This window comes from Pimephales promelas, chromosome 22, assembly GCF_988280905.1.
Source record: "Pimephales promelas chromosome 22, fPimPro1.hap1.1, whole genome shotgun sequence".
NCBI classification, from domain to species: domain Eukaryota; kingdom Metazoa; phylum Chordata; class Actinopteri; order Cypriniformes; family Leuciscidae; genus Pimephales; species Pimephales promelas.
Window position 1 is genome coordinate 22,630,106 of NC_142790.1, and position 19,135 is coordinate 22,649,240.

At 37.6% G+C, this 19,135-nt stretch overlaps 1 protein-coding gene across 9 annotated transcripts in view; it reads left to right on the plus strand.

Moving 5' to 3' along the window:
* The window catches only part of dip2ca (DIP2 acetate--CoA ligase C (putative) a), a 97,698-nt gene that overhangs the window by 27,760 nt on the left and 50,803 nt on the right, over positions 1-19,135 (plus strand). For all 9 annotated transcript variants that reach the window (XM_039684793.2, XM_039684795.2, XM_039684794.2 and 6 more), the window contains exon 2: positions 15,473-15,544. In XM_039684793.2, coding sequence (XP_039540727.1) covers positions 15,473-15,544 — 72 coding nt within the window. The remainder of the gene's footprint in view (positions 1-15,472; positions 15,545-19,135) is intronic.

The window sequence follows — 19,135 nt, forward strand, 5'->3', positions numbered from 1 at the left end:
TTTTTCTGCCCCAACAGTTTATATAAAAATGCTTATATATTCAGTCATATTTTGTGACACTAAAAATGAGAGAGAGAGATTTTCCGCATAAATAAGCATAAAATGAGTTCAATATTTACTTGTGCGGATGTTAGCATATGGGGAGTCTGACTGCTGGAAGGAATTTATCAAAAATATAATAATACCTTGACATTCCCTGTGGCGGGACTGACTGTGTTAAACTTTAATTGTTAAAACTATTACTTCTGAAAATATAACTATTTTACAACAGTATTTGACCAAATTAATTAAGATACTACATGGAAGGTATTTTTGGTATAAAAATCCTCGTCAATGTATTTTCTGATCTAACATGGCTTAAAAAAAAAAGCAGTGGAACCGTTATTTAAACCTAACAGCTTTTGTTTAAACGCATTTTAATTTTTGTTTGAGTTACTCGTGTTGCTTCTCAGTATATAGTGAACCTGACCTAAATTTGAGGCATCACCATATCACAAAGCCTGTGGTCCAGACCTCCTGCGCAAATGCAGACACAACTGTTAAAAGATTAATATCACCGTAGAGATGGCCTAGAGTACCATCTTCTGTGCTAAAACACAACACATACACACGAGTTTTTCAGCTGCTGCTATATCAGTGCAACACCTCTGATCCTGTTTTTGGGGTGCCATCCAGGTGAAGCCACCGCCCATCCCACCCCAGTTCCCCTAAGATCCCCTGGACCGTGCATGTGACAAAGTGACATTTTTGGGATCACAGAGTTCGCAGCCTGAGAAATGTGCCATGCTTAAATAATCCAACAGGTCAAAAAATTTCAGCCACTGAATTATAGATGCCTGGCTGTCAGTGGGGAGACGTGTGGTTGCTGTATAAAAGCAGGGCCATATTCCAGGCTACAGGCTCAGAACGTAAACCAGTGGACCCAAGTTATCAGATGTTGCCATGGAAAAAGGAAGAAAAGCCTTCTGGGAGTTTTTATTATGGCCATTTTGAAGTAGTAAACAGCACAGGACTACGCCGAGAGGCCTGGACTTCACATCTGAGTGCTTTTGTCCTGATATCATGATACAGTATCTTCATCACTCCTTCTTTCTCTCTCTTTCTGGCAGTGTGGGGCGCTGAGGAGAGTTGTGTGCTGCTCAGCCGGACTCTGTCAGACATATTAATCGTTTCCATTAGTCTTGGCTGTTAGGAACGCCTGTGAGTTACCGGTTGAGGTAATAACGGCCCTTAACTTGAAGATTTTAAAGGGAACGTTCACAAATTTTTTTTTATTTATGCCGTTCCTAATTGTTTTTTTCTTACATAAAAGAGATTTTGAAGATTATTTTAACTGTTTTTGTCAATACAGTAAGTCAGTAGGGTCTACAACATTGGATCCCATTGACTTGAAATAAGAAATGTTTCTTGAACACAAAATCAGCAAATTAAAATTCATTAACAAATGCTAGTGTCTAGCTTTACTGCTCTTTTTAGGTATGACGCTGTCTGATCATGGCACAGGGTTTTCCTTTGACATGCAGCATCCACATCCATCACGTCACGCAGGGTGAGGCGATTAATATTCCGTGTGCTGTGCAGATGCCGATTTCAGACGGTTGATGCAGCTCAGACTCAGTCAGCCTACTTCAGAGGGAGTTAGGTAATGCTCTGATTCACCATGGATACTGAGACCCTCAGAGAGCCGAGCGTTTTCATATTCACTATGTGTTTTCACGTCGAGCGTTTGCTGTGTGTGTGTGAGCCGCTCAGAGGATCAGTGGGGCCTGCAGGCTTGAGCTAAAGCCTGTCAAGGTCACCCTGTAACAGTGTGACAGGCTGAGACTGTCCTCCTCGCTGCAGTCAGTAAGTGAATTGAAGAGCAATCCTCTTGATTTGCTGAAGCTGTTTACACCTGTTGATTGACAGCTTTCAGCGGCATGCTGATACGCACACTGTGTAATTAAGGACTGAAAAGTCTCTGTTGGCTTAATTAGCCAGTTCTAATATGACAAGATGAGGGAGGGACTGTGTGTGTGTGTATTTCTGACCTTGCTATATTTCGAATAACAACTTTAATTTCTGTATTAGTCTATATTGTTTAAACCTTTACAAAACATATATTTTTTTAATATATGAATTTTTATAAAACATTAATTATGGGGTATATAACACTAAATAATACTGTTAAATGTAACCTTTAGCATATAGCTAAATGATTTTGTTCTCTATCTTATGTTGTGATGCCTAAATTTTTTACTTTACATGACTGATTTTAGTTTTGTAGTTTGTTTGATTTATTTAGACAAAATAGTATGATTTTATTATTGACCATTTACTTGCCATGACATGAAAATAATGATTGGTTTATCATATTTGCCTGAATTGTCATATCTTTAATTAAAAATGTTAAATGTTTTATTATAGAGTTAGAATTTTAATACATTCGATTTAAAAAAAGTTTTTTGTTGCTTTTCAAAGCCGTTTGTGATCGATCTGCTTCAATATATGATATTTTGGACTGAGGAGGAAGTTGATGCATCAAACTCTTTCATTTAAAACCGTTTAGCTTGAATTTGATTATATGGCCCCTTGAAAAATAACAAAAGTCAATGCAAGGTCCCAATTCAGATTTAGTTAGGTGAACGTATCAGGTGTATTAAGTACCAGATCCTCGGACTCTCGCCCGGTGAGTGCCTGACTCACTGTTTGAATCATCGTCTGCCCTTGTTCATCCAAAATATATAAGAACCAGGCCATCCAAGATGACAAGTGTCATCCCTCCATCATGAAACGACTTCGATCTCAGGAATTAGAGAGGCAGTTAGTTGTGACCCTGCTCAGCTTGTTCTCCTATCAATACTAATTTTAACTATCTTGTATGAAGGTCACATTAAAACTGTCAGGCCACTTTTTTCATCATGCCTTCAAATGCTTTTACCCATATTATGTGATTATTTTACCCTTCAACTAGACCCAGACTTAGACTTTGTCTTAAAAATAATACAATCGTAAAAAAAATTCACGTTTTAAATATTATGGTAGGGTATATTATATTATCATATAATATTATCATTTAATTTCTAAAAGTCCACCGGGCCAAAGTTCCCGTAGTTGAAGAAATGGCCAGTTGTGTCCACTCATCATTTCTCCCCTCCTCCACATGGCCCTCCTGCCGTGAGCGAATGCCTGACCTTTTCCTCATCCCTGGCTCTCATAATGGTCCGGCTTGTCATATTATTATTTTTCTGCTTTGATTAGCTCTCACCTCGCAGACCCTTCACACTGACAGAAATATCCTCGCCTAATGTTCCCTCCCACCCATTAGAGCTCTGTTGTACTCCTGGAGTCATTTGTTTGGTGACAAAGAGCGTTGGCGGGAATAAAATGAATGTTGACTTTTATCCAAATGGGGGTTTAAACTCGGTAGTTTGGTGAGGAGGGGGGTCTAGCATGCCAGACTCTATTATGACTCAGTCTGCTGAGTGTAAATAGCCATTTTATTGTAATATCTTTAATTCATCAAACAGCAAGACATATTCACCTGCTGTCTCTGAGGTTACATAACTAGACCATCTTTTTTAAAGCCATGTCATCAGAAAACAAAGCTAACTTCCCTTTTGTTTTCAGGCCTGCATGTTTCTCTCAAACGAGTGTGTGTGGCGTGCCTGTTTTGTTTCCGGTCTAGCTAGATCCACTTGCGCTTTGGTCGGCGAAGCAACAAAACGTCCTTGCGCGGCACAAGCCATTGAAATGAATGGATTGTATAGCACAACGCCGCGCATGCCGCGTCCTGTTGCAAAAGCATGTGAAAGAATACTACAAAGTTTGCCAGGCCAAAAAGACTGTTAATTGCACGATAAAAAAATGGACATCGTTAAAATGGATTTGCGTTAACGCCGTTAATAACACGTTAAACTGACAGCCCTAATATATATATATATATATATATATATATAATTTTTTAGATAAAAAATACAGTCAATAAAAGGGAAAATCTTTGGGGTCCAAAACCAATTTGGGGCCATTACCTTCATTGTATAGACAAAATACAGTACATATAATTCAAACATATATAATAAAACAATACATTCTTTTGTTTTATACAGAAGAAATCATACAGGTTCGGAAGACACAAGTAAATTATTTTTTGACCTATCCCTTTAAATGTTATCCAAAATACGGTTTCTTATTGAGCTTGATCTTTATAGCTTTAATTGTAAAACAACATTTCCTCTCCTAATGCATCATGATCATGACCGACCTGCCAATAAACAGTCATGCTCTTCTTTGGTCTTGTCCTGCGATCTTTAGCTCCCGTCTGCATGCACTACATGCTCAGCTGATCTATAAGGCAACAACATTGACATTAATGGTTTTATTAGACTCTTAATGGTGACTGCAATTGTTGCCCCTGTCAAGCATAGTCCTCCTAACAGACTGCTTAAGTCGAACATATATTTATTTATTTCTCTCGACTGAAAAGAAGATTGAGCTTTTAAAGTTGTTCCCATGAGTTTGGCGAACGCAAAGGCTGGAGTGAATTAATCTTCCCGGTAATGCGTTTTCATTTGATTGAACAGAATCCAGCGCACTATGGCATTCAGGGATTCGGGTTTATAAGGCCTGGCTAAAGGCACATGGGTTCTCTCTGCCAACGGACCACTCACTGACCTGGGACGGGGAGAAGGGATGTGTGGGATGGAATCCCCAAAGTGTTCGCAGTTCTCTTCTAATTGATTATGTGTCACGGCGATACTTCCAGAATAGGACCGCCTCCTTAAAAGCTTCTGTTTGTCCGCCTGCTGATTTACGTAGGAGCATTTGCAAAGAGAGACACAGAGATGGAATTCTAAAATAAGGCCTCAAATAATGGCATGATGTGATTTGTGAATGCACTCAGTGCGATTACCTCTGTGCTGTGATAGATCCATGCAAGCTGTTGACTGCGGGTTCCAGCACAAGAGCACATGAACACATGCCGCTAGACAGTCTGTCTCCACTATATGCTGCTATGAAAACTTTGTGCATTATATAGGCAGCATTTTTCACTTAAAGGTAATCTGTGCAATTCTTAATACTTTTCCCTGTCAAATTCTGTCGTTATCTATTTAACTCTTTCCAAAACGTTCTTCTGTAGAAGACAGGAGGTGGTATTTTCAAGAGTCTAGTGGGTGGATCTTTATAGTGTTTATTGTAATTATAGTGTTGTGATGCCTAACTTTACTTGTAGCATTTAAACTATTGATTTGGTTTTATTTTAAATTAATTTGGATTTAAAAAATTGTATCGATAGTTTTATCATCTGCATTTTTAGGCATTTCGCCATAAGATGAAAATAATTAATGGCTTTATCAATATATTATTGGTTTCGACCTTCAAAAAAGATGTGCACCACCTTCCAAATATTCTGAAGCCTTATGATAGCTTTGTGTAACAAGCAGATTGTTGATGGGAAGAAAGAATTGTTCTTTTTATTGGGTTCTTTTCAATAAATCAATTGATTCAGTTCACAAAGTTAGCCTGAATGATTCATCCACAAATCTTGGTTCTCAAGATCAACTTCCTAACTTAATTATTCAACTTAATTAAAACCATTATTCACTGATAATTATAGACCATTGCACATGATACATGGAAGAAACGATAGAGGTTGTGGTCATGAATTAAGAATTTGTTTCAGTGACTTATTAATTTGTTTTTGATTAATTTGTTTCCTTTGTTTTAGTTAAATCATGGCCACATAGTGCTAATTGGTTCCCTTGGTTTAATTTAGTTAAAAAATGGCCAACTTATGGGAACTAATTTGTTCTTAACTGAAATGATGGCTCCATGAATAATCTATCCTTTCCAGAGAGCTGTTAACTTGTGTGAATTGCTTATGGTTGCCCCCTAATAGTCAACTAAACATGTGACAACTAAAAGAGGCTTAGTCGACCAAATATTAATTAGTCAGTTAGTCACAGAAAAAAAACCTCCACAGGAAGTGGCTGACAGTTTTTGTGAATTGAATTAACTCAACTTAGGCTGCATTTACACTGCAGGTCTTGATGCCCAAATCTGATTTTCTGACTATTTCCGATTTTTTTTGACGACCTGCTTACATCATCTTTTAAAAGTGACCCGTATCCGATTTTTGCATTTAGACTATACACTGCTGAAACTACCAAATGTAGACGTTCTGACCTGGAAAAGGAAGTAAAACAGCACAAAATGCAATGGATGCAGATGTGAATAAAATTATCCAGTGTTTAGACATGAAACCTCCGCATTGCTCCACTGTGTGCATCCTTTGTCTCCCATCGCGACTATAATAAGTCATGTGATCTCAGTTGGTGGTGTCCACCTGAGTTGATATCACTTTTTTAATGACGTAAGACTCGCATTTACTGGGGAATATCCGATTTGTCTGCTTACATGGCACATGCAAATGCATATATCCGATTCATATCCGATTTTTGACCACACGAGTGAGGCCTGAATCCGAGCTGAGAAAATCAGAATCCATACGTTTTTTTTTCTTTCTTTCATATTCTCCGGTCATATGCGATCTGTGCCATATGAGAGAAAAAATCGATTTTGATCACTTGAACCATGCAGTGTAAATAGGCCCAATTTCATTGAAAATATTTGATTCGGACATAATATGCTATAAATAATACATAAAAATATCCATGATTCAGACGTCAGACTTCTCTCATGTACAAGCTAAGCCCATTTTCAGTGAATAAAGAATTTCTCACACAAAGCTATCGTATGACACAAGTCCCTTTTATATTTGCATCGTTTCTGAAACAGCCCACAGTCCCTATATTTTTAATGTTCACTTTAAAAGTCACTTGTATATATTTTTTATGCATTTGCATCATTTATTTAAACATAAACGCCACAGTTTAATTTAATGTAATTGCATAGCAAAGACTCGCCAGCTACATTCAACTACAACCAATGGCAGGCAGAAAGGATGGTTCGGGAAGAAGTTTTTGTCTTTTGTAATTCCTTTTGATGACACTAGGAACACTGAAGTTACACTGAAGTTACACACTTTATCTTTAAATCAGTTGCAGTTGGTAATAATTTCAGAGATCATATGGAGGAACCTTGTTCGGTTCAACTGATGTGGACCTTGGAAAGTCATTTTGAATGCTGATATTGTCAAACGTGATAATACAGCAGGGGTTTGTAGTTTCTATTTCTTTCATCTGTTCTGTGGCCACAGCTGCCTGTGTAATTCACCACACAGAACAGGATTTGGATCGATTTACTTCAGAATTATTCCTGTCATCTTATCGATGTGGCAGCCATTGACATGGTTGGTCTGGAATCTCCTCAGAGTAAAAGTGATTTTGGAAGGGCCCACCGTGGGGAGTCTATCATTTTAACCAGCTAATCTAAATGCAAATGAGCATCAGGCGTGACCCCCATCTTCAGGAATAAAGGTAAAATGTTTACTGAGAGGAAGAGGTTTTCCTTTGAACAAGTTCTGGAAGCACAGATACACACTCACCTGTGCACAACAACGACGAAAGGGTCATTTAAAAATTGCTTGTGAAGTCATAACTGACAAATGCTAAATAAAATCAATGTGGCAACTGGCATGTTTTTCATGTATTTAAATGTTCATTTTCGTCCCCACTTCACTTTCACAATCAGTCAGAAGAAACCAAATGAGAATGACAGTGGTTGACCATTAGTGTGACACTCCTCTTGGTCCTGTTAAGCCTCTCTTTACACTTTTGTTGTGTTTCCGGGTTTGCAGGGGTCTCTAACTTTCATCAACGGCCTTGTTGAGCCTAGGGGGGCAAGTATAAAATACAGGGAACGGCTAATGGGATCATGTCCTGTCTATTTGATGAGAGAAGGTTCTCATGCAAGTATTTTAAAAGTAATAAATACTTTTTTTTATTTAATTATTTTTATTCTTTTTTTCCAGGATTTCATGATTAATAGAAAGTTCAAAAAAGCATTATTTAAAATAGAAATCATTTGTAACATTATGCTGCGTCCTTGCTAAATAAACCTATTAATTTCTTTTTATACATTTTAAAATATGCCATATCAGTTAACGACCATGACATGCGAATCATTGGCATTGTCCAAAATTTAATATCAGTGCATCCTGACTAATCTAAGTCGATTATTAATAGTCTAATCATGGGTTAGTAAAGTCTGAATCTGATTTGAGAATCCCATCCTGGTCTTGGGTTGATTATCGTAGCTCAGTTTCAAAGAGATGTTCTTAGATTATCTTTGGACTCAAATAATCAGGCTGGAATATGTAAAGAAGACTGCCTTCAAGTCTGATTCTAAGCTAAGTTCTTCTCTTTGACCCTGAGCTGAGTGTTAAGCTCTCATACTGAGCTGAATAGTACAGTATGTTGAGTAAGAGCTTTAGGTTGTGTATTTATGCTGTAGAGTGACTCAGTGGACCCAGATTTAAAAGAGCTTTACACCGAGCCAGACCACTTTATTGACCCTCAAATGGCTTGCGGATCCAGCCAAACCACTTCTTTTTAAAGTATCGCAAGTGTAATATGCAAATCTCTAGCTTTTGTAGAGTCTAAATATGAGGGCTTTTGATGTTTTTTTGAAAAGCAGTGGATTTTAGGGTGTTTAATTGAATTGGGCCCACTTACTCTTACTAATCTGTTATTCAGTTTTTAATTTTCACATACGGTACCTTTAGGAGCACATTTGAAAGAGTCTGGCATGCGGGACGTGGTAAGTCTATTGGTCTTTTTCCCCTGCCACATCTGTGCTCAAAGCTCCAACAGTGCACTGAGACTGATTGTTATTTCATCTGCCTCCGTTCCAAAGCCAGCAAATCACTCAACTGAGCATCAGGTTGTCTAGCAGCAGGTCTGAGCAAGCACTGTTTCTTATTAGTCAAGTGGACAAGAGCTTCCATCGGCACTCACTTTCAGTGATTAGCAATTCTCTTCTGGTTATCGATGTAGTGATAGTACCAAAGTCCTTTCAGGCAAGTCATGCCACTCGCCGCCATCTTGGCAACGCCTCCGGGCAGCTATTTCGGACTTAACAAGACCAGGCTCTATCTAAATGAATGGGCAAAGAGTCAGAACTGCACTTTCACTGGTTACCGGGAAATAAAAACTGCATGTATAGAAACAGCAGTAAAATATGATAAAAATCGCTTAAAAAGTTTGATGAATTTGCCCCAAAATAAGGTTTAAAACGCCGTTGTCCCACAGGTTATACTTTTACTGCGCTTGGGATGTCTGATATTTACACAACGCACACATGCACTGCATATCAAATCTGCCGCCTTTTCAAACAGTAACGTATTTAAATGTTTCCCAGCTTGACTGTTAAAAGCAGATGATTGGCTGTCCAGCGGGAGGGGCGGGGCATTTGCATACAACCGCCATCTTTGGTGTTATGGGTTTTCCCTATACATTTGTATTAAGGATTGAGGAAATGGCATGTCTCTATATAAATAGTCTCTGATAGGTCCTCTTCCATATGCATGGGAACTTTGAGTCATAAAATTGACCTTAATGTTCTTAATGTGTGTTTCTGGTCTGAATCAATATTCTAAAGTGAAACTTTTTTTTTTTTTACAGACGTTCGAAGTATTGTCAAACAAAACGGAAGCTAGCTAGTCCTTCCCTCCTCCGCATCTGCTCACTAACCCCCCCAAATCCTCTGTGTCGGTTATTGGCTGGAACACTGTTTCTTATGTTTCGTGGTGTGGGTTGGCCCAGTTTGTTTTTGTTGCCGTTTGTGGAGCTTGGCGTGTCTACAGAGACCGAGTTTTGTTTTTTTTGTTTTTTGATAGTGAGGAGATGTTTGCTGTATGTGACAAAAATGTTTTGGGCTAAATAACGTGTGACATCGCTTAGAGCACCTTTAAGGCTAACTAACAATTAATCAATTAATTGATCGTTAATAGAAACAGCGATCGATCATGAGAATTTGTGTAAATGGACATCCCCTTTTAAAATCAGTAATCGTAATCTATTGCGACATTTCAATATATCGTAAAGCCCTATCGGAAAACTTTTTCATTTCAGTGCATCTCTACTTTAATCGCAATATCATAACTTGCACTTTATTTTCCCCTGATTTGCACACAGGCTAGATTCAAACTTTTGTCACCCAAATGAACACTATCACCACTCCTTAGTGTGAACAATCTGTAGAGTGTGAGATTTTACTGTAATCGAGTCTTTTCAGTCTTGTCACAGCACAAGTAAATTATGAATTTAAATGACAACCTGTTCCCCTTTATACAATATATCAGAGTATCACATTCCTGCTCCACTGAACTGCTGCATGAAATCATGTTGGTTCAATTTCCTCCGTTAACATTTAGAATGGTATGAATGAAGACGTGTTCCAGAAAACAAGTCTTGCATGAGCGTTCGCTGAGGCCTCTGTGGATTCAATATTCTGTGAGACTAATGGAGAATTATCACTCTGGTGTTTGCTGACTCTCGCTTTCTCTTATAGTCACCATAGTTACCTGATCACCCATGACTACAAGTGTTTATCACCTCAAGGAGTGATGCGTTTATCATTGTGAAAATTATACCTGAGTAAGCACGGTTAAATGAGCCATTTCCCTTTAGTACAATACAAAACCCTGCTTTTCGATAGTCTCACAGCCTTTATGTTCTGATGTTTGTTGTATCCTCTGGATGATTGTGTGGGGGAAAATAGTCTTGATGTATCTGATCAGATAAGGTCTATCGCAACTGAAGCCATCCACATCGGCCTTTCCTGTCAATGTGCTGTGCTTCCTGTTATCTTTTTTTTTATGTTTGCAGCGCTTGTTGATATTGACACCTCTCTCTCGCTTGTACAAAGCTTGCGGCCTTATCGCCGGGCTTCTACAAAGGGGTCAAGGGAAGAGTTTCCTCTGGGGAAAGGCATATTTCAATTTAAGTATGGTTTATTCATCGAGTTGCTGAGGCAAGGCTGAGCGCTAATGTACCTTCTCTGCCACCGAGGCTTTTACATGTCCCGAATACATGGCCTTGCATGAATTTCAAAGATGCGACTGGCCTTCATTCTTAAAGAATTTCTCATGCGTTTTTGTTTTATTTGAGACGAGAGATCTGTGTCAGTTGAGTAAAACTCTCATTGATGGGGGAGGTTCATTACTAGAGAGCTGGAGAGATCATGCCTCAGCAGTTTTTTGATATACCCCCTCTCATGAGGATATACAGGCAAAGAAAAACATGTTGACTGCATTGCTGTTCCCCCATCAGACAACGGTTTTAACTGTCAGAAATAGCAGTTAGCCCTTCAGGCGCGACCTTTTGTTTACTAGTTTGATCCGTCTTTAGCTGTTCGGACTAAAACACATAACTCATTGTTTCTTTTTGAAATGCATCATGGGATGTGTGTGGGTGAACGATGCAGTTGATGTCTAAATATAAGGAGTGATGTCATTTAGGAGGGTCAGGGAGTTTGGGACTGATAGGCTGACACTTTTGCAACTTTATGAATTTCAACTGGATGTACAAATAGGTTTCTATTTTTTAATAACATCCATATAAAAAATATATATATAAAAAAACCCTATTTTTAATCTAATCATCTAATGTTCACTGAAAATGAATCTTAAATAACATTAATACCATTTTAAGTGAAATTATTAGCAAATCTAAAGATAAATATCTGTTTATCATACTGTACTTTTGAATGTTTTGAAATTAATTTTTCATTTTGATCGATTGATATTCTGTTTCGTTTTGAATTCATTTAGACAATATAGTATATTAATATTTACATTTTTAACATTTTAATTTTAATAGACCATTTATCAGTTATGGGCCATAACAATGAATTACGTAAGTTGGAATTTTTGACTGATCATCAGTATTAGCCAGTATTTTAATATCTATCCCTTCTTTAATCAAAATTTAAACACATACAAATTTTATTGCATCTTATTTTCTTTCAGAACTAATTCAACTTTCCTGAGCTATTTTTGTGGTTACATTTAACCAGTTGGTCCCAGCTAGATTTTTGATCAGTTCCTCGAGTTCACACAGGTGTCCTTCCAAAATACTTTTTTACTTCTTAAAATTAAGCATTATAACTTAATGTGAAATGTTTTGCTTAAAAATGTTCTTTCTTTAAAGTAAATGCCACTGGCTTTGACATTTCTTTATCAAATGCTGTGACATTCATACATTTTAAAGTGTGTCTTAAGTTTCCAACGTTTTTTGGACGCTGTGTATTTTGCACTTCACACTCCCTCACGGCACGCACAAACACAGGTAGATTATCCAGCACATCTGACAACTCGGCCTTTTGCCTGATTAGATCCCTGTGGAATACTCCCTCACACCAAACAGGAAACCAATGACATCACAATATCCTGTCTTTTTGGAACACAGCCCTGTGACATAATATTCCTCACACTGCACTGTTGAAAAACCTAAAGATGGGTTATATTATACAAAACAAATCGATGCAAAATCTCCGTTAGCTTTGGTGTAATTCTATAACAGTAGACCCTAGAATTTGCTTGTGCTCTTCTAGGCCCTAGAAAGGCCTATGAAGGACTTGTAAATGTTCTCCGAGCTTGTAATCCTCTTAGATACGTAGAAGCGAATTGAACAGCAAGTTGAACGTGGCCTTTGTGGAAATATAAAGCATAAATCTGGGGAAGAAAATTATTGTATTTCCAATGTCGACTTGCTGCAGCAGAATTTAGTCAAGTAGTCTCGCACATCCATAGTTGTGACTCACAAATATTACAGTGTTGAAAATTTTATTGATTGATAACATTGATTTTCTCAGGTGTTCAAATACTTATTTGCAGCTGTATCATACACATAAATAGTTAAAAAGTCATATATTGTGATTTCTGGATTTTTTTAAATTTATTTTTTAGATTATGTCTCTCACAGTGGACATGCACATACGATGACAATTTCAGACCCCTCCATGATTTCTAGTTGAAGAACTTGCAAAATAGCTGGGTGTACAAATGTGTATTTTCCTCAATATATATATATATAAAGAGTTCAGATGCAAAAGCCTCTAAATGCCATTTGAAATTTTCTTCTTTAATGATGATTTTTGTCAAGCTTGTATATTTAAGTTCAGTGATTTCACTTAAATGGCAATGATAATTACCTATTAATTGTTATTTAAGTGAATTTACTGAACTTAAATATACAAGTTTGACAAAAATCATCATTAAAGATGAAAATTTAAAATGGCATTTAGAGGCTTTTGCATCTGAACTCTTCATATATATATATATATATATATATATATATATTTTTTTTTTTTACTGCATTTGCAACTAAATATTTAGACAATCTTAAACGGACAGATTTCTACTAATGAAAAGGAGGCATGTGTGGCTAGCTAATTTGCATTGATGCCTGTGCAGAGATGTTTTGATTGCTGTGCTTTTTAACTCAATTAGATAAACATAATTTCGACCCGCAGTGCTCGCCTCTCTCTCCCGTAGATTTACAGTGTGGTTGATCTTGGCCGCTTCCTGTCGTCTTAGACTATGTTAGATGCTTGTTGTCTTTGAAGGTGTTGGATGTTACTCACAGGAGTCAGATGTCATGTAAATCTGTCAGCAGAAACATTGAAGTACATACCACTCTTTCTGCAGATCATATTGCTTGTGGAGAACAACTATAAAAGTTCCTCTAACATATCAGAAGTATGTTGTAGCACAAGTGATGTGAGGTGAGCTACAGTATGTGAAGTTCTTAGGATGGAGTGTTTGTTCAAATTCATTCAAATAAGCAATAATAATAGTAGTTGCTATTGAAAGCGTTGCTAATTAGTACAATATTATCTTCCGTACAACTCTTGATTTTGTTTGTACTACATCTGTATAATTTTTCAGAAAATATGAGATGGCAGCACACACAACATGTCTTACAGCTGGTCTTTGTTTCTGAAGACATGTTTTCGGTTGGGAGCTGCCAAGTACGAAATATGTAGCCAAATTCACACCCCCAGCAGATTAAACAGCGGCGTGTCACACACCTGGAGGATATCTGTCCGACAGCCGCCCTCGTTTCCACTCTCCTCACGACAGAGGTTGCTGCTCTCTCGTTTTTTTCTTGCTTTTAATGGTTACAGACTTAGGCAGTGGTGTCAAAATTTATGAGGGACTCGTCCCTCAGGGAAGGACAAGGAGAGAATTAGTGGATGAGAGAAAGAGAGAGTGTGTGTGTGTGCGAAGGAAAGAATAAGTAAGTATGAAAAGGACAGCCAATGCTACAGTATGAATCTCCTGAGCAGAAATCGCCAACATAAGGCAGTTTGATTGGCGGCAAGTGGGTGTGAAGAAATGAATCATCCAGTCTCTGTTTTTAAAAAAGAACTTTTCCTTTTCTTCTGCTTTTCTTTCATCCCAAAGCCTGCTTCATCCTCCTCCTCATCAAGCCTTTAGCCTCCCAGACATTTTTATTGGGCTGTTAAAGAGGTCATTTGGGAAAAATAGCCTTCACTGTCACTGTTTCCCGTCCTTCTAAGGATCCAAACAGTGTATGTTCACCAGATCACATCAGTATAGAGTATGCAGGAATATAATTGTGTTGATTAATGTGGAATCAAGGCTAAGGGTGAGGAGGACGAGATTAGCTTTGTTCCCAAACATATTGAGCTGCCTACCTAGACTGTATTTTAAGACATCATCTTCTGAAACCGGATCCAAAACGTAGGCAGCATGATGTTGCCTTTTAAGGCCTTATTATAATTCAAAAACGAGTATCTTTCATTGAGAATGCAATCCCAGAATGCATTGCTCAGTCAATAAGATCAGGCAGCAAGATTTTGAATATTTTCATTCAGCATGGATGCATTAACTTGATTTAAAAGTGACTTTAAAAACGTTTACATTGTTGCAAAATATTTCTTTTTCAAATGCTCACATAGCACAATGCTATTGCTAACATCAAACTCCATTGGAATTATTTCCGTGTGCTGCGCATAAGGAGTGCTATTTGTGTGCTATGCAGAAATACACGTCTGAAATAAGTTATTTAGTTTTTTTTATCCTAACTTAAAAGACAGCTGTCTATGTAGACAGCAAGACAGCTCGCTAGGTTTTGTAACAGAATTGTTGATTCGTCATTGCTCTCTCATTTACGTGTTCTGTCACTTGTCGGTTCTACGTCGCTCTCTCGTTATGCACCAGATCTTTTCTTCATTTCCACGCAAATGTGACGACCCAGTCGCCTAATGCTTTGTGACAAGTCACAAAACCTTGTTACATTAATCATTGCGGGATGTGCTCTGTCACACACACCATCTGAATGATTTCCTCAAAGATCTGCCCATAAACTCCTTACCCTAACCATTAAAAAAAAAAAACAGATATTTTCCAAACCAAAAATGGTTATCCTGCATGAGAGAGGTGTGGTGTTGGATTAATGTCATAATCTGCTCAAGCAAAGAGGCGATTTGTGATTTATTTGTTTTTTTTTTTACATTTATGAATGCTGTTTTTACATTTTGTGATGCTTCCTTTCTCTTGCAGGTGACATCACTCAGAAAGGATACGAGAAGAAGAGGTCAAAACTGCTCGGAGCGTATCTGCCACATCCTCCAGGTTAGAGTCCCAACTCTCACCTCACATTTAGAGGGTCACAGACTGCATTTGCACAGGTTTAACAGTTGACTGAACCAGCTTTTCTACAGCAGATTGGCTTGCATTTCTTTCTCTCTTTTAAACAGATCATAAAAACTGGGAATTGGTTTCCTATGTTTTAATATTCTAAGCTTTCTGGATTTCACAGTCACAGATAGGGTTCCAACTTTAATCATGCATATGCGATTTAATTGCCATTTTATCATCTAACAGACAAGAAATTGTTTTCTTAGAGAACTTATGTTTTATGATTTGAAGTAACATTCCTGCTGGAGCACTTAAAGTTAACCGTATTCTGGTCAAATGTGGGCAAAATAGTTTTGATTTATTTTTAAAAAATACTTCCCTTGATCTGAGCGGTATAAGACTTGGCGACTTTTCCTAAGTTTGCCTCCTGAACACACTTTTTTTTTTGACTCAAGTCTACAATGTTAAGTGGGTGAAAATAAACCCTCCTTAATCTTGTATTTGGGTTAAAAATGGGCACCCATAGAAATGAATGGGAAAAACTGTAATTTAGACCATTCTAAAATAAGCCAAAATAAGACACAGCGAAGTCACTTTATCTTTAGGTTTTAGCTCTGAGAACTTATTGGAATTATATTTTAATGTAGTTAAAAAATTTTTAAAAATAAAACATAAAAATGAGCATAATTTACATAGAAAATATGGTATTTTTTTTAAGTAAATAAATTCAAAAATTAACAAAATAAAAAAACACCATAAATGGATAGACAAAACTTTATCAAAGACAGTGATATAAAATTTATGATAAATATTAAGTCCTCTGTGCCGACATTTGTCCACAATAACAGGAATAAGGGCTATAATGTGAATACGGTTTGAGGGCTATGTAATAATATGAATGTTTAGATGTAGGTCACATGATCCGATATCCGATTAAGAAATGCATTTGAAAGTAGCCCACATCAAATGTGGAAAAATTGGAAGAAGATTCAATCTCAGCCAGCTAAAGGTGAAAATAATCCGAATCGGTTGAAAGTGTAAATGTAGCTTTAAAGTTTGAAGTTCCAACGGCTCTATTTAGTCTTTTTACTCCTGCGAAAATCTTATTTGGAAAGCGAGGCCATCCATAACCCAATCCAGCCCCAGACTTAATCAGTCTATTTGCCTGCTTGTTCTTCAGTGCTGCTTTAAAATGAGGTGATAAGTGACTGTAGGCACCAGAATTAAGAGGCTCCTCTAAGCTCTGCTCAAGAGCTTCATAAAAGGTGCTTAGAAGAAGTTTTTGCTATCGTTTCATTGAACTGAAACAACCTCTTCTTAAGAATATTACTGGGAAAGAAATCAAATGTTCAGTGTTGCTTTTCAATACATGCTTTCATTAACACAGTCACCCGTTTAAGTGCACTTAAATATTTTGCATTTAGACTATTGATAAAACGCAGAGTGTCTCCAGTCTTTAGATGGCTTTAGTCTTTTAAAAGTGCGTCTCCATCATTAAAAGGAAGGGATAGGTAAAGTAATTGCTTGGTGTTGAAGAACGTTTTAAGAAGAACTGCTTTTTGATGATTTATTCTCTATTAAAGTTATCCCAGACAGTATTCATAGCATATTTAGACTAGGCTAGTTTCACAATCTCTCCTTGCTTTATGACTTACAATACAAATATGAGCTTGTTTTATGAATCAGTTCAAATTTATTCAAAATTCTCTCAAAAATGTTCATGGAATTGTTTTTGTAAAAGTAGATAAATATTGCTATAATTATTTTTAAATGGGGGCATATAATTATTATTATAATGGTCTTTGGAAAATTTATTATAACTTTTTTTTTACTTGATGTTTTAGTCCTCTTTTTGAAGGCAGTTCACGGCAAATGCGTAAATATCAAGACATTTTTCTTCAAATGGCTGGAAAAAATATTAAGATATTATATTTGAACTATATCAACCAGGCTTACTTACAAAGATAGTGCTGCTTTTAGAGTTTGGTCAGAGTTTATGTAACTTTTGAAGGTCTCTGATTTGTGCTCGGCATGTCTGGCTGCATTGTTGATTAGCAAGGCTTCTGTTGCCATAGCAACAGGCAGCCCGCATATTCCCAGTCTGGCTCCCGGTGAAAAAAAATACATGACATCATGCTCAGGCACAAAGCATGTATCGTGGCGCGAAGAGCGGCATGCGCCAGACTCGACGCAACGCCTCCATTCCCGCTGGATCTCGTGTTATTTAACAGTCCCATGACGACATGAACTAGTTTAACGATCAGTCGTTTATGTAGTGGAACAAGGGAACGTGGCACTGTCACACCTCCCTCAGTGCCCAGCCTGATTGTGTGTGTGTCTCCTAGTTCTTAAGAGCATCAGGTTACCAACACAGAGGAGAGATTGTTTCCGCCGCTGCCTTTCACTGAATGACATGCATACTTAGACCTTAACCCAATCAGTATTGATCGGTGACTGTTACCCATGGCTTTTTAGTTGGAGGAAGAGTGCGTGCTCATTGTACTTGAGTCAGAAAATCACATCCTCCGCTGCATGAGCTGGTGTATGATTCTTCTGACTTAACCTGCTGTCTCACCTTCTGCCTTATTGAATGAATAAATCCACTGGCTGATGTCTTCGGCTATGTCAGCGCGGGGCCGAAATTGATTTCTCCTGCTTGCACACTCTTGGCTGGAGCGCTGAGCGCAACCTGGGCCGCCTCACGTGTCCTGAGATCTGCCAGGGCGAGCAGAGGGGTGCTAAGCTCTCCGCTTAGAGTCCAAGACAACAAAGAACAACTGAACAGAATAGAGCTGGCTCATCACAAGAGTCATTGTGGAACAATCGCTGCTGTGTGTGCCTGGAATTAAATATTTTATTTATTCTCAATTAGGGCTGCGCTGGTATAGACATTTTGGCAAATACAGATAGTCTATAAATGTCCCACATGAAATCTGCAACTTCCTGAAGTAAGCTCTACAGATTTCCACAGAATGTCATTCATAAAATCAAATTTTCAAAAATTATTTTTTTAATTTTGGGCTTCCACATAAGTGAAATCAATATCAAGCTTCAAAACATCACAATCTGTAGAAGAAAGGTTAACTTAACTGTTTAGTGCTTTTTTAATTAAAACTTTTTTTACATAAACATAATGTACTGTATTTTAGGAAGGTTACATACTTTTGGCATGTTTGTGTCTTGTCATAGGGAAAAAATACTGTCATTATCCACCTTATTCTTACGCCCCATGACGCTTTGCGAGAATTATGGGAAATATAGGGGTGGTGATGGCGCAGTGGATAAGACACATGCCTTTGGTGCGAGAGACACGGGTTCGAATCCACTGTAAGACACCAATGTGTCCCTGAGCAAGACGCTTAACCCCTAGTTGCTCCACAGGCATGCGACCTCTGACATATATAGCAATTATAAGTCGCTTTGGATAAAAAGCGTCAGCTAAATGAATAAAAATGTATGGGTGTAAGCAATACTGTTAAGCTGTAAACAATCAGTGAAAGCAAAGCCCATCTACCGATATTAGGCTCGCTCTCTGAATGCAATACGCAAAAAAAAGTGTCACAATGCAATGACATTAATTGACTC